The sequence below is a fragment of the Ursus americanus genome, chromosome 15, assembly GCF_024610735.1.
Source record: "Ursus americanus isolate L20-20 chromosome 15, mUrsAme1.1.p, whole genome shotgun sequence".
NCBI classification, from domain to species: domain Eukaryota; kingdom Metazoa; phylum Chordata; class Mammalia; order Carnivora; family Ursidae; genus Ursus; species Ursus americanus.
In genome coordinates, this window is record NC_142141.1 from 24481114 (window position 1) to 24501547 (window position 20434).

The following is a 20434-nucleotide window of genomic DNA, read 5'->3' on the forward strand; positions in this document are numbered from 1 at the left end:
TTCGGTAAACAAACTCCTCAGTTTTACAGATGGGGAAATAGGGCCCAGAGAAGGGAAGCAGTTAACCCGGGGTCATACAGCAAATATTTTTGAAGCTCAGAACGCTGTATGCACTCACTGCCAGCCCGCCTCCCGCCAACGCTCTTCCTCTGCTCTTGGAACCATAGTCCTTTCCCTGGCGCCACCTTGCTCCCCCCCCCCCTCGGCCGTAGATGCCCACCATTGTCAGGGAAGCTACGGGGTCTCCCTGGCCACCAGCAGGAGGAGAGAGAGAAGAGCCGGCTGCTCTTCAGGGGCTCGTGTGGGGACCGGATCCACCTTGTGTGTAGTTGTCATGAGTCCCAGGAGCAAAGGGCAGGCAGGCAGGCTACGCACACTTTTTTATGGCTGGGCCACATCCCAGAACAGTAAACAGAGGGGCAGGCAGCTGGCACCAGAGCCTTCTCGGGAGCAAAGGCCCCAGGTGGCAGACTCGTGCCCACCTCTGGAAGGGACTTGCGAACAGTAGCTTTCCTCAGGAGTTTTAAAACATCACATTTTAGGTTCTATTGTTCATATTCTTTTTTACCATTCCTCCTTTGTTGGCCTGACAGCACCTACCTTCAAACATCACCTCCTCCAGGAAGCCTTCCAGACCTACTGCCATAACCTGGGAGCCCACTCTGGGCTCCCCGGATGCTCTGTTCCTTTGCTGCCCAGAGCAGAGCTCCAACTGGGAACTTCTGTGGGGCAAGGACTATGCATTCCCTGGGTTCGGCCATGCCTGGCACATGGGGGTGCCCAATGAATCTCAGCTGTTGAGTAAAAAATGTGAGCTGAAAGTGCTTGAAAATTTTTTAAAAAATGATATATCGGGTCGATGATTCTGCTTACAAAATGGCTTCACAATTTTACATCGTCTCATAGACCTATTCTAACGATGTCCTGGTTTGATCTTTCAAACGCCTTTTAAAGGTGATCTTGTTAGAGACCTACAGAGGCTGGAGGGGAACGTGCAACTAGGGAACGTGGGGGTGGTTTATACTGCTTTAGCAGCTTCCTTTCATGCTGGGTATGAATGATTTTTATACTTGTTTTTTAAAAGAGAAAAAAAAATTTATTCTTGAGGCTGCATCCAAGAGATTCCGCTCTCTGTACACACTCGCCCAGCTGTGAGCTCCGCTTGGTCCAGAGCAAGTCCCCCGGGGACTCCCTGGGGCCTGGGCCCTATGGGACACCTTAGTGGGGTACAGAAACTAGGCAGGTGGACCCCTCCCTCTGGCCCTCCTGCCTGTCCCCGTTTGGAGGCCCCACTGAGAATGCTAGTGGGGGCATATGGCTCTGCAGACCGGAGGGGACGGTCATTAGAACTTCTTGCTCTGGTCCAGTCTTGTGGGCTTTGTGCTTTGCATCGGGCCTGGAGAGGGGTCAGGGTAATTTGTGATGGGGACAGCTGGAGGTGAGGCTGCAGGAAGAGGCAGGGGGGAGCTGAACTCATCCCTTCCCCTCGGGTCATTGGCTGCAAGCATTCTGTCTTCTCTCAGCTCTAGCTCCTTTCTCCTGAGTCAGTCCAGTCCCTCCAGCGGCCTCCCACCCTTGAACCCATGGAGGAGGAGGTGAGGCCTGGGGACTTATCATGGCCCCTAACCTAGCCCTCTAGGGCTCGAGACCTCCCCCCCTGAGACCTAGAACACAGGAGCTAGAAAGGTCCTTACCCCACAGGCTCAAGGTGTAGATGGGCCAAGGGGAGGCAGAGACTGAGCGGGCAAATTGTCCAAGGCTACCCAGAAGGTCAGTGGCAAGGCTGGGACTCAGACCAGGCCTCCTAGGCCTCCACAGGAGCCACATGCCCGGCACCTGAGTCCCCGTACCCCAGCCCACAAGCCTGGCCAGGGGGCTATGGCAGAAACTCCTCCTTAACAAGCACTGGGGAGGGGGCTCCCAGGAGGCTGGCAGAGCTGGGGCACAGGCCCCCCAGGGGCGGCCCGGCTGCGGTGGGGGTGACTTCGTGAGCTGGTGGTGGGGGTAGCGGGGGCTGCTGCTGCTGCTTCTTCTTGTTCACTTTGCGCTCCTTGGCCCGCCGGTTCTGGAACCAGATCTTCACCTGTGGTTTGGGAGAGCAGAGATGGGCTGGGTGGTGGGGAGACCAAATGGCAGAGCAGGAGGAAGAGAGGAAGGACAGCTGGGCTCTTATTTCCCCGGGTGAGGTTTATGGCCTCCCTCCTGCGCCACCATGTCTGCTGAACACATCCTCCCCCTCTAGAGCCTGCTCCCCGACCCTAAAGACAACTTTTTCTGTAACCTTCTCTGTCTCCATTTTAGAAGACCCCTCCTCCAGGAAGGCTTCCCTGTGCTCCCCGTAACTGCTCCCTCCTTGGGATTTAAACAGCAGTCACCCTGGCTGCTGCAGCCCATAGCTAATCAGATCCCCTCTCCCCCTACTGGGGGTCAGGGGTATTGGCTGTTGCTGCAGGTGGGCAGGATTTGGCAGCAGCTCAGTTTCTGCTGTGCTGTGTGACCATGGTCAGGAAACTCAACCTCTCTGTTCTCCTCCCTGACTGAGTCTATAATCTGCCTGACACCCTGGAGGCCAGACTCCCAGTACCGCTCCTGTGGGGAACGTGGGGGGACACACACCTGCCGTTCAGTGAGCCCCAGATTGGCAGCGAGCTCTGACTTCCGCCGGATGGTGATATAACGGCTGTAGTGGAACTCCTTTTCCAGCTCCAGGCGCTGGTGGTCGGTGTAGACCACACGGTACTTGTCCTTGGTCCGGGTCTTCCCTGAGAAGCAGAGGGACCAGAAGGGGAGGTGAGTGGATGGGGGGGTGGGGGGGGCTGCCAATCGCAAGCAGGGCCCCAGGGAGGAAGCAATCCAGATCCCCAAAAGGAGCACCCTGAGGTGGAGGGGGAGGATGCACACTCAGTCCTGGGGGTAACAATCATCCCCTGGGGTTGGGCTTGGAGACCCCCAAGCTGAGAGGCAAGCCCTGCTCTCACGCCCACTTGGGGAGGCACGAGGCTCGGAGAGGAGAAGCCGTGTGCTCAGGGTTCCACAGCCAGCTGCTGGTGGGGTTGGGGTTTCAGTCCAGCTCCCCTGACCCAGAGCCCTCCCCTGATCCGCCCGCCCCACCAGCCTTCACCGAGCGGTTCCCAGACGCAGTTGTGCAACAGACACTTGGGGCGCTTGTGAAAATCCCAGCTTTCGGGGCATCCCTGAGCCTGTGAGCCAGAAAGCCTGGGCGGTAGAATCGGCATTTTATTTTTATTTTTTAGATTTTATTTATTTATTTATTTATTTATTTATTTGTTTGTTTATTTATTTATTTATTTTTGAAGCAATCTCCACACCCAACGTGGGGCTCGAACTCATGACCCCGAGATCAAGAGTCACACGCTCCATGGACTGAGCCAGCCAGGCGCCCCTAGAATCTGCATTTTTAACAAGCTCCCCAGGCAGTTCTGATTCAGGATCCTGAGACCACGGGTCCTCACACGAGGGACACAGAGGACCACCTGGCAGCCCAGGGCAGGTCGCGACTAACGACAAGTCAGCGGGTCCTCTCTCGAGCACAGGAAAGTGGGGAAAAGTCACCACAGGCAGAGGCGGAAGCTTGCCGCTCTGTCCTGGGGGTGGGGAGGGGGTGCCCTTCACTTCCCGTCAAATGCCTGGTGCCCACTGGCCCCAAAACCAAACAGAAAAGACAGAGACTTCTCATGGCCCCGAGGACCTGTCAGGCACCTCAGAAGGCCCTAGCCCTGGACACGAAGCCCCAGGCTGGGGTTAAAGCCATTTGCCCAGAGCCGTCCACACCACCGCCTCTTCTGCGGACACAGAACAGTGACTCAGGCTCAGGCAACAAATATTTACTGAGCTCCTGCTGTGGGCCAACCACGGGGGTACACCAGTGAGCAAAACCAAAAAAAGTCCCTACTCTCAGTGAAATTAGGTTCTAGTGGAACCTCATCAAAATAGTCAGAGATCAAAGTAACTTGATATGTTAATGCTAAGTATTTGATATGTTAATTGATAAGTTTTCCTGAGAAGAAGAAGGCAGGAAGAGAGGACTGGGAATTTGGAGAGAAAGTATGCAATTTTAAATAGAGTAGTCCCTGAAGGTCTTATGGAGAAGGGGAATTTAAGCAAAGATCTAAAGGGGGTGAGGGAAAGAGTAGTGCAGGTATCTGGGGAAGAGGGCTCCGGATGCAGGGAACCGCAAGTGCAAAGGCCCTGGGGTGGGAGCACGCCTGACATCTGGTGTGTGAGGAACAGTGAGGAGGCTGGTGGAGCCAGAGTGCACTGAGCATGGACAGAGGGGCTAGTTGTCCAGGGCCCTACTGGTCACGGAAAGGACTCTGGGTTTTACTCTGTCTGGGATGGGAGCCATTGCAGGCTTCTGAGCCCAGGAGACAGGAGATCTGATGTAGGTTGTAATAGGACTCTGGCTGCTGCATGGAGGACAGACTGGCAAGAAGGGAGAAGCACAGATAAGCTTGCAATAACCCAGGACAGAGAAGGCTGTGGCTTGGCTTCTCTACAGGGCTCAGCCTGGGGCCAGGAGCGGGATTGGAGGACTGACCGGGGTTAAAGTCAGGACTCTCTTTGGGGCTGGGATCAGAGGTCTGTCTGGAGAGAATATTAAGAGTCATGCTTGGCCCGGGCTGGTGCGGGGGCCTGACTAAACACCAGTTTCCTTCGTAAGAAGCTGCGTACTCGGCCAAAAATAGGAGGCACACGCAAGCACTTTCAGACCTACCCGTGTCCCACCAGGGCATGGCGGGTCTCAGAATAACCGTGGACCCTGTTCCACCTCCCCCAGGTGCCCCCACACAGCCGGGCCTTTACCTCCCAGCGTCACGGCTCTGGCTTTGCCTGTCCCTCGGCACCCCGGTGCTAACCACCCACGCCTCTTCCAGCTCCCGCCCCACTACCAAGCCCACACAGCTTGGCAGGACAGCCACTGGGCTCCCCAAGAGCCAAATGGCTTTGCAGAAAATGGAAGACAACAGATGTTTCTGGGCTTTTTTCCTTGGGTTTCCTGCCAGAGCAGCAGAACTGCACTGGACGCTTCCACACCCACTGACCTCAGCCCACCACCCGACATAGCACGGGACAGCGTCGGCCCTCTGCCAGGCCTGGCCCAGGAAAGGGACAAGGGAGTGGCTGCTGAGGCCTTGGCTCCAGATAGGCCCTTCCTTGGCCTAGAAAATTCAACGCCGACTCAAAAACAGTTCTGCCTAATTCGCCACCCCCAGAGCCCAGCAGAGCTCTGAATCTTCACGGGCTAACGCCGGAAGGGCTCAGTTTAGTCTCTTCCCATTTTATAGATGAAGAGACTGAGGTTCAGGCAGGTAATTCAGCTGCTGGAGGTCCAAGGAAGAGAGGCCTTGTAAATCCTTCCAGTCTGACCTCCCTGCACAGTCAGGGTCACTGAAGCCCTGGACAAGCATGGCCTTGCCCAAGGTCATGTCACCTGGTCTAGAGTTCCCACTCCCTACTCTTGGCACAACTCCTCACCCCATCAGGCTTAGGGTCCATAGAGCCCCAAAGACGCCCCCTAGGCCTTGGCAACAGAAGCTCAAACAGTAGACCACATGTCTACTCGTACTTCTGGGAAGAAAAGGGCCGGGTCAGGGTGAGGGCAGGCCCTGGAGAGCTCTGGCCTGGGGCTAGATGGTCCGCTGGCTGGGTGGGCCCTTGCAAATTCCAGAATACGCACAGCCTATAGTGGGGGGACGAGTCTCCCTTCCCACCCAAACAGCCTGAGAGATCATAAGGAGCGCTTCTGAAGAGACCCCTCTCCTCAGGCACCTAGCACTCCCATCTTTTCTGATGAGCAAGTGGGGACCCATCACACCCGTTTCCATAGATGGGGGAAACAGGGGCTCAGAAAGGGGCCCATCTGTCCTGAGGGCCTTCTTGTTTCATAGTGTTATCAACCCTGGGCTCAGGTGACCCAAACTGTAGCCTGACTCCGCCCAGATTTGAGGCGCAGGGAACTAGACAGGGGGATAGGGAAGACCCAGCCCACAGGCCCTGACACCTCCTCTCTGGGCCCAGGAGATGGGCTGGTGGGCTCAGGAAACACTGGTCAACTTCTACCTGGCCGAGCTCTCAAATCACACCATTTTATTGCTAAGAAAATGGTTCTGCCAAAGAACAAAACATGTGGTATCACGGTGTGGTCCAGGAACCAAGGAAGCCCATATGCTGTCCAGGCGGTAATAACTACAGCAGCCTCCTGGGAACCCAGTGTGGTAACATCTAGCCTCATGTAATATGACACACCCTCTGACCCATGAACCCCACGTCCAGGAATGAATCTCACAGCAAAATGCCAAAGCCACAGCTGTTTCAAAAGGGACAAGACTAAAAGCACTGTACATGTCTACGAGTAGGGTACTTGTTAGGGGCGCCTGGGGGGCTCAGTCGGTTAAGCATCTGCCTGCGGCTCAGGCCATGATCCCGGGGTCCTGGGATGGAGCCCCGCATCCAGCGCTCTGCTCAGGGGGGAGGCTGCTTCTCCCTCTCCCTCTGCCCCTCCCCCCAGTGTGGGCTCTCTCTCACTTGTTCTCTCTCTCTCAAAAAAATAAATAAAATCTTAAAAAAAAAAAAAGAGTAGGGTACTTGTTAAATAAGAGATGGTACATCCATGGACAGCAACATTATACAGTCATTAAAAAGAAATTATAAATTTCCCATGGACTAACATGCAGCAATTTCTAAGATACACTGTGTTAAAAAAAAAGCAAGACATAGAATGTTGTGCATTTTATGTTACTGTTTTTGTATAACGGGGGACACACACACACACTCATACGTGTGTGTGTGTGTGTGTGTGTGTGTGTGTAGAGATCTTTCTGAAAGAATATACGAATCAGTGACAAGCCTCTGGAGAGGGAACTGGAAGCTGTGAGGCCGCAGGTAAGTGAGGGTCTTTGGGGTCACCCAACCTTCCTTCTTTCCTTCCTTCCTTCCTTCCTTCCTTCCTTCCTTCCTTCCTTCCTTCCCTTTTTCTTTCTGTTTCTCTCTCTCTTTTTTCTTTTTTACCGAGGACGATGTGAATTTGTATCTTTTATGATTTTTTTTTTAAGAGAGAGAGTAGGCTCCATGCCCACCACAGAACCTGGAGTGGGGGCTCGATCTCACGACCCTGAAGTCATGACCGGAGCCGAAATCAAGAGTTGGACGCTTAACCGACTGAACCACCCAGGCGCCCCTGAATTTGTATTTTTAATGACAGTCAGGAGCCCTGGGCTCTAGTCTCTGAGCCAGAACTCTCAACTGTCCCAAGCCACCCTCCCTTCCCCCTCCTGTGAGCACCTGTGCCACCCTAGCAGCCTAGGAGGGAGGGGACAGGGAGGTGCGTGAGAGCAGTAGGCAGGGAGAGGGCCCCAGGATGAATGATTTACAGGCCCCTGGGACGCTGGGTCCGAGAGGGAAGTCCGGGCTCCTGCAACAGGTGTCCGATGGGGGCCAGCTGCTCCCAGCCACCTAATGAATAACCCTCTGGGCCAGATGCCAGGGCAAGTGGGTAGGAGGGTGGGAGGGGAGCCCCCTCCAGCCCTTCAGTGGTGAGTGCAGCCGGGAAGACTTGGATAGCTTACCCAAAGGAGAGGCTTTCTCTTTGCTCTGGCTTTGGGATGCCAGTAATGGCCCATCCACATGCATTAGGGCTGCTGTGAAGACAGCACATTTCCCATCTCCTAAAGCACGCACAGTGGAGGTCCCGGGAAGCTTTTCAAAAGCACAGATTCCAGACCAGAAATTCAGATTCAGCGGGGCTAAAATGGGACTCAGAGATTTGCTACTTGAGTAGTTGTCAGGGGACCCTGACATGTGGTTGTTCGAGCAAACAGACCTCTGGGAATGGGCAGGACATTCTAGGCGATCTAGGCTGGGCGATCTAGGACTGGCCCCCTCATCTTTCCGAGCTTCGCTCTCTGTATCTATAAAATGAGGATCACTCTTATTCTACTAATGGCCAACACGTCCACGTGGGGGGTGCTTGTATTCCTCTCTCAACAATCTATGACGATGTGCAACTGTTATCCCATTTGCAGATGAGCAGACTGAGGCTCAGCGAGGTCCGCATATCCAGCAGGTGGGACTTAAACTCAAGTCTGTCCAGCCTCAGAAACAGCAGTAGAACCCATCACATACTGTGAGGTCTCCCGTAATGACTGCCAACCAGCAGGTGCACGGGGGAGCACTTCAGAAAAATGGAGGCAACCGAGCACAGCCCCCGGCACTTAGTAGGTGCACGCGGACGGGTAGGTCTTACTCATCGCCAACAGCGGCGGGGCAGCCGTGTGGCAGAAAGGCTGGGAGATGGATCTGGGCGATGGGTGATGTGCTGGATGAGACTGTTTATTTATAAGGTCCCTTCCAACTTGGAAACGCGAAGCTCCCAATGTTTGTTGATTCTCTGGTTGTGTTTGTTATTTTTGCTGAAAGAATCCGAAGGCTGATTTCCCTGTCTGAGAGCCTAGATACCGGGCCTGCCCAGCTGGAGGATAGGGCGCAGGAGCCACTGCAGTGGCCTGCGGTGGGGCCTCCCCAGCCAGCCTGGGCCAGGCGAGGACAGGGTTCAGCCTCTGCCCCCAGGGCGGGGTGGGTGGCTCCAAGAAGATCACATGGCCTCTGGGTCAGCACTTCCTCTGCCCTCTTCCTGCTGGGTCTGTGGCCCTGCGGGATGACACTGCCAGCTCTGGCCCCCAGGCCTGGAACACGAATCTGGCCTCAACCCTCCGTGCCCCCTCTCTGTGTGGTCCGGCCCCATCCTGACTGCGCATCACGATCCCCGGCAACACACAAACACACACGCAGTAGGCACACACGCACGCGTGCACGCTTGTTAACAAACACTCCAGCCCCGATCCCCCGCATCCTGCCCTCCTGCTTTCCGTCACAGCTTGTAGGGGTTTCTGAACCACTAGCTGAAGTCAGTAGGTCTTGGGCCCAGTTCTGTGCCATCTGTGTGGTCTTGAATAAGCCCCTTCTCCTTTCTGGGCCTCAGTTTCTCCCATGCATCAGAAGAGGGCCAGCTTCAAGAGCCTGTAGATTTTGAAGTTCTGTGCAGCCCTGAGCCCTCCTCTCAGGGCTTCGGCCCAGGTCTGACCAATCCTTAGTTGAAGGAATGACAAGCTACTGAACTTCTTTAGGCTTTGGACGTAAAAGCAGTTTGTAAAGGGCAAAGAGCGAAGGGGATGTCAAGGAGAGCTGAGCTATTTGCAGAAGCGGATGTTGGAGGGGTCCCTTGGGAGAGGGAGGAATGCCGCCTGATAGGGAGCCGCAGGGCAAGGAACACGCTGGCCTGGGAGTGGGGAGATCTGGCCCAGCCACCAGCTGGACAGGCAGTGTTCAGTTTGGGCTGGATTCCCCATCCCACCAGCAGGGGTTGGGACCTCTGCTGCACGGGGCAGCCCAGAACCGGCCAGTTAGATGGTGAACGGATGTCCCTTCCTGGACCATGAGGCTGTCTACCGGGTCCTGACTGGGTCCTTGTTGTGGCCAAGTTGCCAGTCCCAGGCGGCTCCATCACGGTTCCTCATTCAAGCCCTGGAGCAGGAGTGAGGCTGGTGTGGGGGCGGAGGTCCTACAGCCTTAAGCAAGCTTCTCCTTCCCCCTGCCGCCCTCCTTTCCAGTCCCAGCGCTCAGCGGGCACGCGCCCTCTCCTCCCGGGCCACCTGGACATTGTCCCCTGCCCCGTCTTCTCGGCGGAGGCCCACTGTCTGGCCTGGCTGTGGGAGGCAGCCAAGAGGACAGAAACTGCAGGGGCAGGTAGACCTGTCTGTCCCACCCCAGCCTGGCCACACGCCAGCGGTGTGAACCCAGGCAAGTCACGGCCCCTCTTTGGGACGTGGTGTATTCCCCTGTAAACTGAGGACAGGAATTCCTCGTCGTTACATTGTAGTTGTAGAGATGAGGTGTGGGAACCTACCGAACAAGCTAATTATTAATAAAAGCTAGTCAGTGACGAAGATGAAAATGACAGGGGAGGCCAGAGAGGCTCCTGGGTGGAGAATAAGGAGCCCATAGGGAATGGATTACCATTCGAGGAACTCTCCAGAGGGACTGTCCTGCGTCATCCCATATGACAGCTACTGGCCACATGTGGCTACTTAAATTTAAATGAACTGAATAGAATTAAGAATTCAGCTCTTGAGTCACGCGAGCCATCTTTCAAGTGCTTGAGAGACACATGCTACTGGTGGTTAGCAGACTGGACAGAACAGATAAAGAGCATTTCCACCATCACAGAAAGTTCTACTGGACAATCCTGCTAGACCAAACTCCTGTCCTGGGCCCGATGCCCACAGCTGCATAGCACTCTAGCCAGACTGCTCGTACTCTCTGCAAAGCGGCCTGGTCTTGCATCTACCACCCACTTGTGTTTTTCCACAGAGGCACCAAAAACTATATATATATAAAATAATAAATAAGGGGCACAAAAACTATATATATATAAAATAATGAATAAGGGGCACAAAAACTATATATATATAAAATAATAAATAAGGGGCACCCTTGGCCCAGAACAGCCCTTTTATGACTAGCAAATGGCAACTGTGTCCCTTCAAGTCTCCCCCTGGCCTGAACAGCTTGAGGCCCCTCTGAGCTGTTCCCTAGGGTGCGTTCCAGTCTTGCCCTACCCAGCCAGTCATCCTCCTCTCGTCTGGAAGTCAAGTTTCCTCGGCCCTGGTCCCGAGGTCTCGCATTCTGGGTGGGGTGCAGGGAGAGGCTCTGGACTCCAGCCCTCTCCCAGCTCACTGGGCGACCTTTGCGAATCTCCTCCCTTCAGTGCCTGGCTCCCGGTCTGCTCCGTGATGCCACCTTGCTCACCCAGTCCCACAGTGGAGCCTGACACACAGGGAGCACTTGATGGATCCTTGTAGAACACAGAGCACAGGTCTACTGCTTCCTGGTGGGGCCTCATCTTGGTAAATGGCACTTCCGGCACTTCCGGCTCCCAGAGCCAATCCACCAGCTGGTCAGCTCAACCTCCAGAGGACATCCTCCCAGAGCCTTAGTCAAGGCCACTAACCTAATGCAGAGATGTGCAGTGCTGGGGTCAGAAATACCTGCATTTGAGAAAATGCTGAGCACGTGCTGAGTACTCAGAAAATCTAGTTCATCTCCTTATTACTATGGTCGGGGCTCAGGACCTGTTAAATAGTTCATTCCCCTCTTTTGTTGGGGGGAGGGCGCAGATTAAAAACAAACTAACAAAATAATTACAAACTGGCATTAGTATGAAGGAAAGTAAGCCTAGAGCTGAGAGCTGGATTAAGTGGCAGGGGCGGGGGATGGAGGGACCTACTCTAATTAGCTTGGAGGAGATCTCCTGGAAGAGGCAACCTCTAAGTCGAGATCTGAAGGTTGAGGAGGTTTCTGGGTCACCAACGAGAGGGACGTTCCAGAAAGAGAGAATGGCCTGTGCAAAGGCCCTGCGGCAGAGAGTAGCAGAGGAAGGGACAGCAGTGCCAGCTCCCTGAGAGGACCCTGCCTGCCTTGTTCTGGCCAGGATCCCCAGCATGCCCAAATGAATGAATGAGAGAGGCACGTGGTCAGCCTGGAGAGACCAGCAGAACTCTGAGCCCTGGGGTGAGGGGTTGGAATTTGATTTCAAGAGCAATGGGAAGTCACTGGAAGTTGTTGAGCTTGGAGCATCGACGTTGGCTTTCACTAATGTCCGCTCACTCTCCGTGTTGATGCAGAGGGATCTATGCACCCCTACAGGCTTGGGGGTTAGCGTGGCATGGGGAGGGTTCAACATATTAACCCATGTTGACTCCAGACACAAACGTTGTTTCCAAATCCCAGGAGCTCCAGGACTGAAACTAGAGGGCCAGCCGGTTAAGATAACTTCCTACTGACGAGCCAGACCCTGCTGCTAACAAAGCCGTTTTGGACCTTCACAGTGATTCCCTGAACTCTCAGCCGCAGTAACTGCCAAAGCAGGGGGAAAAAAACACCCAACCAAAAAAAACCTTCTGCCACCTTCTAACTGGGTCATTCCCCTTCCCAGCTGCATCTGAGAGACGAGGTGTCAAAAGCAGCTTCTGCCTAGAGAACCAGTTTTAAACAGCCTGGCCCCTGCTGTGCCCACCCTCCCCCAGCAGCTTCTCCCAGCTCTTCCCCAGCCGGCCTCCTTTCCCCACCTGGGCTGGGCCGCACACGGGGAGGGGTCTGGGGCTGCTGCGTGTGTTGCTTTATTTGACAGACGCTCCTTAGGCTGTAGAATCTGGGTTTGAACCCCCTGCTGCTGCATCCTAGCTGTGTGAATTTGGGCAGGCACCTTACCCTCTCTGAGCCTCATTAACTTTATCTGTAAAATGAGGCTAATAATAGATCCTCACACCTCTTAGCGTTGTTCCGAAGCTTGAGGGAGAAAACCCATGTGAAGTTCTTGGCACACCGCCTGGCATGCGGTAAGGACTCAACCAATACCACAGTTACCGGCTTTATCGTGAGCTCCTACTTGGCGCAAGGCCTGATGAGAAGGATGGGGCTGACCACAGCTAGTCCTGGAGGTAGACAGAAGCGATAAACAAGATAGTGGTGAGTGTTGTTAAAACAAGGGCCTGATATAGTGCTTGGAGGGGAGGGAACCAAGGAGGGCTTTCTAGAGGAGGTGGCCTTGGAGACGATACAGCATTTGAACTGGTGAAGCCGTAGGAGGGCCGGAAGCGTAACCGAGGTTGAGGGACCCAAACTGGAGAGGCAGGGAGTGTGAGGTGTGTGTTTCTGTGCACCTGCCGCGGACTGGCAGAGACGGTCACAGGCAGCGCTGCACTTCATACCTACTGTGTACCAAGCACAGGGGCTGGGCTCGATGGCACTGTCACTTCAAGGTACAATCCTATTATTATCCTAATGTTATAGGGGAAGAAACTAAGGCTCAGAGAAATGATCCAAGTTAACTTGCCCGAGGTTGTGCAGCTTCTAACAGAAATGCAGTCCCAGGGCTCCCAAGCTCAGCCCTTAGCCATCTCCAGTAAGCACTTCTGTATCTAGACAAACTAGTGAGAGAGTGGCTTCAAAAGTGGGTTGGAGCCATTCTCTGAATGCCACAGAAATGGGGCTGGATTTGAGGGCAATGAAATGGCATATAACAAAATGGGAATTCCATAGCAGTGGGGAGCCATGGAATGCTCCTGAGCGGGAGATGTGCCTTGAAAAGGTAAATCTGGTAATGGTTGTGAAGATGGCCGGGGCATCAGAGAGAGGCTGAAGGTGAGAGGCCAGGCTGGTGGCTGCAGCAAGGGGCCAAGGGCGAGGGTCTGGAATGTGTGTGGGAGGGTTCATCCCTTCCCTGGGCCTCAGTTTCTCCATCTGAAAGCTGAAGGGGCTGGACCAAGACCTGAACCCTGTTGCAACAGTCTCATCATCTCAGCAACCATCTCCCTCGTTGTGTGGGACCTCAGCCTCCCCCCAGACCACCGACCTGGGAAGTACTGTTTATTCCTGAGGAACGGATGCTGAGCCTTTGACAGGATAATGTCTAACCCCCTTAAAGAAAATGCTGCTATTTGTACACGCAAACAGGGAAGACCACAAAATCGAACCCCTGTAGTCCTTTCCTATCCTGGCCTCAGCCAAGTGAGTCATCACTCAGACTCGTTGCTATTTCGATGACAGAATGAAGCCCAACAGCCTCTCCCTCATCTTTCCGGTTCTCATTGTCCCTGCTTAGGATAAAACCCGGGTCATAGGGGACGCCTAGGTGGCTCAGTCAGATAAGCACCTGCCTTCAGCTCAGGTCATGATCCCGGGGTCCTGGGATCGAGTCCCACATCCCACATCCAGCTCCCTGTTCCTTGAGGAACCTGCTTTTCCCTCTTCCTCTGCCTGCCGCTCCCCCTGCTTGTGCTCACTCTCTCTGTCAAAGAAATACATACATACATAAAATCTTTAAAGATTTTATTTGACAGAGAGAGAGAGTATAAGCAGGGGTAGCATTAGTGGGAGAGGGAGAAGCAGGCTTCCTGCTGAGCAGGGAGCCCGATGTGGGACTTGATCCCTGGACCCTGGGATCATGACCTGAGCCACCCAGGTGCCCCAATAAATAAAATCTTAAGACAGTAACAACAACAAACCCAGGTCGTAGTCCCAGTCCCAGCCTCGGCGACGCCGAGTCCTCAGCTGAGGATGGAGGACCGTCCCAGGAGGGAGACGGGAGCAACCAGGCTTCCGAAACCCCTGGGATGACTTTGCTCAGCTCAGCAGTCGTGGGTCCCATCCCTAGTCTGGGGCTGCAGAAACATGTCAAGGCCAAGATCTCATCTCTTCCCTCTTCTCTCAGTTGTCTTACTGTTCCTCACACTTGTCCTGTTCATTCATTCAACAAAAAGTATTGAGCCCCTACTAAACGTTACGCACTACGATGGTACCTGGAAGGTAGTGACCGGTCACATGGATGTGGCTCTGGCCCTCATGGGTGTCCCTTTGGTGGGTGGGTGGGGAAATAGACAACATATAAACACACAGAGAAGCGAGTAAATTGAAATCAGGGTTAGAGCTCTGAAGGAAACATGGTGAAGATTATCGATGTGTGTGGGGGAGCCTTCCTTGGGAAATCATGGAGTACCTCTCTGAGGAGATGACCATTAAGCTAAGCCCTGAAGGATGAGAAGGAGCTAGGCCCGCAAAGTGTTAGGGCACAAGAGTTTCCAGGGAGAGGGAACAGTGGCTGGTAAGAAGACCTGGTACCACGAGACCAGGTGGCCAGAGACATTTGCTGTGGGGGAGGGGGGCACGGGGTGGGCGTTGGCATGTATCAACCTTCCCTTTGCCATCCTAGACAACAGCATTACACAGGCACCATTCTAGAGACCCTGGATCTTCATTGCCCAGAAGGAGAAACTGAGGCTAAAGTGGGGGTGAGGGGCATGGCCTGGTGAGAGAGATCTCAGGGAAGGTCTGTAACTCCATCCTGATTCTGCCAATTCTGCCCCATCTCGGGAGCACTGGTCAGAGTCAGATGCCCCTGGGCAGACAGGCGGCAGTTTCTAGCTTCTAGAAAGCTGATGATCCTGAGTCCTCAGTGGAATGGGTCTAACCTGGTTTCTGGGGCAGTCACTTTCCTTGGGGGCCTGCAAACTTCCCTTGGCTCTCTCTTTCTACTTTCTGGGAATAAAGGGGGAAAGGTGTTTTTCGCCTTTGGGCAGACTTCCTGCTAGGCCCCATCTGCCTGGGGACAACAGTTTCCAAATGACTTTTGAGACCAGAGGCTGAGCAGAGTTCGCACATAGTTCCTGTGCCCAGAAAGAAAAAGTGATTTGCCAGACATCACACAGCCCGAAAGCTCCCCCACGCCTCCCACCAGTCCTCTGACCCCCACTGGCACACTCTCTCCAAGGTCCTTGCTCCTGAGGCACTCCTCCATCTGGGAAACCGCCCCCCCCAAGGTTGCCTGATCAGCAGGCACAACTGGACTACAGAGGCAGGAAAGGCAGGCTTCCCTCTCCAGGGAACAGACACAAAACTGGGGGGGGGGGGCGGTCAGTGGCCCCAGACACCTTCTCTCATTTAATCTCATGCAGGGTTCTCAACCAGGGTTAATGGAGAAGTCTTTCAGGAGTTTCTAGAACCCCTCAAATTGTCTGCAGAATTAGGCAACACCTTTTATTTAGAGAGATTTGTGTTTTCCACCAGATTTTTCAAAAGCATCCTTTTATAACTTAAACAAAGGTACAAGACCCTTCCCTATCATTCACAGACGGTAAAACTGAGACCCAAAAAAGATGACTAATTTAAGAGAAGCTATTGTTGAGAGAATGAAAACATAGGCTTGGTGGTCAATCTGCCAGGGTTCAAGTCCCAGCCCCCTCCCCCTCCCGGGCCATTTACTGGTCATATGGCCTCCTATAAGGGTTTAACCTCGCTAGGCCATAGATTCTTCATGTTAAAAATGGGTATGATAATAGCACCTACAATAACGTCGTGAGAATTAACAGCAGTGCCTGGTCCATTAGTAAGTGGTCCAGAAACATTAGCTGTTTTTATTTAGCCAAGGTCACACAAATGAGCGGCCTCCGGAGGCTGATAGGAGCTTCGGTGTCCCTGGGACTCCCGAGAAGGTGCCACGATTATAGCCAGACCTCCCCAGCATCTGCCCCAGGAGTGAGGAGTGTGTGGGGGGGACACGGGGGTGAAGAGGGAGAGGAGGTGGGGGAAGTCCCAGGCTCCCTCCCAGCTGGGGGAAGAGGGGGAGGGGACGGACATCAAAGGGTGGGCAGGCCGAATTCCCGCCCCTAAAGCCAGGTGGCCTTTGTCAGGACAGGCCGGACACACTCGGGACAATGGGGTATCGTGTTCACTTTCCGGCCAACAGGAGTCACTACCGAGCTAAGTCGCAGTCTGTTACATGACAAAGGGGGGACCTATAAAGGAGGCCAGGCCGCCCCTCATTAAAGCTGGCCCTTTGTCCTGCCCCCTCCTCTGCCTTTGAAGAGGGCGGATCAGAGAGGCCTGCCTGGGGGCAGGGGGTTCACAGTCTCAGGAGCCAAACAGCAGCCACCTTCCCAACTGCTCCTGCTTTCCCCTCCCCCAGGGTCAAGAGTTCAGGGAGGGCCCTGAGATGGTAAGGTACGGACCCCCCACACCAATGTAACCACAGAGGGCTCTTTTTGAGTCCAAAGGATAGGAGCCACCAGTCTCCTCACTGTACCGATGGGATGGGGGTGCGGAGACCTGGAAAGGAAAGTGGCCCGCCTGTGTGCCCGCAATCAGTGCATCTCCCCTTCTGGGGACAGTTTGCAGCTTCCCCTTGGGGCTGGAATAGGGGTGGGAGAAACGGAGGAAGACCCAGGTCAGTGTTGCTACAGAGCCCTGGGATAGGTCTGCGGAGCTGCGTTCTAGTTCCGGCCTGGCCAGGAGACCAGGGGCGCGTTTCTTCACGTCTCGGGGTCTCCATTCCCCTATCTATACGGAAGGACAGGCTGTGCTTACCAAGGCTCGGCAGTCTGGGATTCAGAAGGGAGAGGCTGGGAGAACAGCACCCCAGGACCAGAGTGGTCAGGGAGGCCCAAGCGGGGAACCCTCGCGGAGCGGGGTCAGGGGTCAGACAGGGGGCGACTGGGCCTCGCCCTAGCACCTGCCGGTGCCGAGGGGAACCGTCCGGAGGCGCAGGGCGAGGGAGGGGTCCTTACCGCTGCCTCCGCCGCCTCCAGCCGCCACGCTGCGCCGCATCCACTCGTAGGGCGTCCGCCTTTGCGCTCCGGGCGAGGACGGTGCGCCCGGGCCGCCGAGGGGCTGCGCCAGCAGGCCTGGGCCAGGCCCAGGGGGCGCGGGCACCGGGCTAAAGTCCGGAGGGGGCCCAAATGCCAGCGGGGCTGGGCTGGCGGCGGGGGCCGCGGGGCCTGGGCCATAGGCGGCGGCCCAGTCGTCCTTGGGCGCAGAGAAGGGCGCGCTCCAGGCCGCAGAGGGTGCGGGGGCAGGCTCCACGTGAGAGTAGCCGGTGAAGTCGGGGTACTGCGGGGGCCCTGGGGGCGCGGGCGGGGGGCCGTAGGCTTGCGGGCCCAGGCCGAGACTCGCGGGCCTGGCGGGGCCGGGGTAGACGGGAGAATCCTTGTCCAGCACATAGCCCACGTACATGGTGGCCGCGGGGGCCCGCGCGCATGCTGGGCCCCGGAGCCGCCGCCGCCGGCCGCCCCGACGAGCACACTGCTCACCTGAACTCGCGGGCCGGGCCGCCGCGCGCGCCCCACCCAGGCCTTTTATAGCTCCGGGCGCCCGCGGCCCCAGCCCGGGCGGGTTTGCATTTCAAAGCGGGGGGAGCCTCAGGGCCGCGAATCAAAGGGGGAAACCCGTCGGGGGCGGGGGGTTCAAAAGGAGACAAATTGCCGCCCCAAGCGGGAGGCGGACGGGCCGGGGCCTGGAGGGGGTGGGGGCGCCGAGGGCTCGTCCCGGGCGAGCGTCCGAGGCCTCGCTAGGTGTGGGAGTCTCCTGCGGGGCCGACGGCCTAGCGGCACGAACACTCCGTTCTGCCCGGGCCGGCCGCGTGGACCTCCCGCGACCCCATTTTACAGGTGGAGGAAAGGGATCCGAGGGGCGGCGGGCGGACCCCAGGCCAGCGTCACACAGCCACACCGGCCCCCTGTTGTACTCCGCAGTGATCCGCTTGAGGTGAGGGGGTCACCTGACTTCAAACAGGGTTCCCTCTGCAAGGTAGCGGGTCCTTAATCTTTGGGGGGGGGCGGGGTCACGACCCCTCTGAGCCTCCAAGGAAAGCTGTGGATGTTTTTCCTGGGAAAACGCACAGAGGCACATACAAGGGTCTGCCTATACAAGGGTCTGCCTACACCTGGGGCGTTTCCCTGAGTCACCTCTCCAGAGAAAGCTCTTAAAGAGGTAGGCTAGGGGCATCTCGGCAGGACAGTCTAAGGAATTTTTCACAATTCTTCTGACGAACCCTTTTAGCTCCCCCCACCCGCCCTTTACTTTAATGAGCAGTTTCAAACACACACAAAAGCCGAGGCTTGTAGCGAACAGCTAGATCCCCGTCACCCAGCTCCAACCACTAGCAAGATTTTGTAAGGCATTTCATCCACTCCCGTCCCTTCTTTTGCTAAAGTAAAAAACAAATCGCCAACATCATGTCATTTTACCCCCACGTACTTCAGCCCGCATCTCTAAAACACACGGACGCCTTCTTACACAAGATGCCGTTAACACATCTACCAAAATTAACACAGATTCTTGAGTATTATCTAACACTCAGTTCGAAGGCAAAATACTCCAGTCGATTCAAACGTGTCCTTTTAGCAGTTGGTTTGTGTGAATCGGGATCTAAAAGCCCTGATTCGGAGCGCCTGGGTGGCTCAGGGGCGCCTGGGTGGCTCAGTCGTTAAGCATCTGCCTTTGGCTGAGGGTGTGATCCCAGCGTTATGGGATCGAGCCCCACATCAGGCTCCTCCGCTGGGAGCCTGCTTCTTCCTCTCCCACTCCCCCTGCTTGTGTTCCCTCCCTCCCTGGCTGTCTCTCTCTCTGTCGAATAAATAAATAAAATCTTTAAAAAAAATAAAAGCCCTGATTCACTGGGACCCACTGGTATTTTAAATGTATCCTGCATCCCCTTCCCCTGTTAAAGACTGGTAAACGTTTTGAAACTACCCAAGGGGGAGTGCCTAAAACAGGGGAGGAGCTGGGAGTGGGTAGCAAGGTTGAGAGATCTGAGGAAGGATTCATGAAGGATAAGGATTGGGGCAATAGGATTCCTCTCCTCGGTGGGGGTTCAGTGCCCACAAGCTGCAAAGAGGCCCACCACGGTGTTTGATCTCCAACATTTTCTGGGGACACCCTACATGTGCAGGGACATGTGGCCCCCCAAAGGTGGACAGAATCAGGGTCTTATCTATTCGACCTGTCCCTCCCTTGGGTCACCACATGAGCCAGGGCAGGTCAGCATCATTTCAAGGCTAGACAGATGTGTCAGGATCTGGATACAATTTACAGGGTCCACTGCACAGTGACAGTGTGAGGTCCCTTGTTCAAAAATTATTAAGAATTTCAAGATGGCGACAGGAGAGAATTCAACCATACAGGGGGCCCTTCTAAGTACTGGGCCCTGTGTGACTGTACAGGTGACCCCACCGAGGAAGCTGGCCCTAGTCAGAATCTGGCACTTTTGGGGTTCTGATGGTATGGTACTATAACAGAATAGGGGGCAGTAAAGACAGGGATCCCCTTCCTGCTCAGAGGAACGCTTCCCATTGTACAGGTGGAAGCACTGAGGCCCAGAACAGAAATGGACCATGATAAAGTGCTCTCTGAAAGGCCATCCATCACGAAATGGGCTGTCAGGAAATAGAGAGTGAGCTCACTGTCACAGGAGGTATGCAAGTGACTGCTGGAGAGCTCTGGTCAGGGTTGCTGCAGGAAGCATGCCTATTCTGACGGCAGTGTTGGCGGGGGAGGTTGCTGCTTTGTAGCTGCCTTCTAAAAGCACAGAGGTTGGGAATAGGTATAGGAATTCATTTGTTCGTGTGTTCATTCATTTGACACATGCACTCCTCCTTTTTGTTGACCTTGTGTTTGGGAGTGGCCCTGCCCTTGGGGTTTTCAGTCTGGTGGGGGAAAGAGGCATGCATGAATCAAATAATCATTAAAAAAGGTGAAATGACATCTTGGTAAGGGTCCCAGGAATTGGGACATTTGACCCAAAGGGAGAGAGGAGATATGGAAGTCTTGCAAGAGGAAGTGACATAGGAGTCAAGGTCCTGGGGAACAGGGAAGGGCATTACGGGCAGAGGGACCGTGCGAGCAGAGGTGTTGAGGCCCAACGGGACACATGGTCTATGGAACCAGACCTGGAGCTCAGTGATGGGAGGCAGGAGATGAGTCTGATGAGGGCAGTGCAAGGCCAGGGGTGACAGGCCTGATGAGAGGGGTGTGAAAGCTTTCTTGAGGGCTTTGAGTGGTGGAGATGGGAGTGGAAAGATGGCTGTGG

General features: G+C 55.1%; 1 protein-coding gene across 1 annotated transcript; it reads right to left on the reverse strand.

Annotated features, from left to right (window-relative positions):
* Nucleotides 1-1876: 1876 nt before the first annotated feature.
* On the reverse strand, nucleotides 1877-17580 carry CDX1 (caudal type homeobox 1). Its single transcript, XM_045815262.2, has 3 exons — nucleotides 17136-17580; nucleotides 2617-2762; nucleotides 1877-2083 (listed from the first exon to the last, which is right to left on the reverse strand). Exons 1-3 carry the CDS (start codon nucleotides 17578-17580, stop codon nucleotides 1877-1879), a joined length of 798 nt encoding a protein of 265 aa, XP_045671218.1.
* Nucleotides 17581-20434: the final 2854 nt, after the last annotated feature.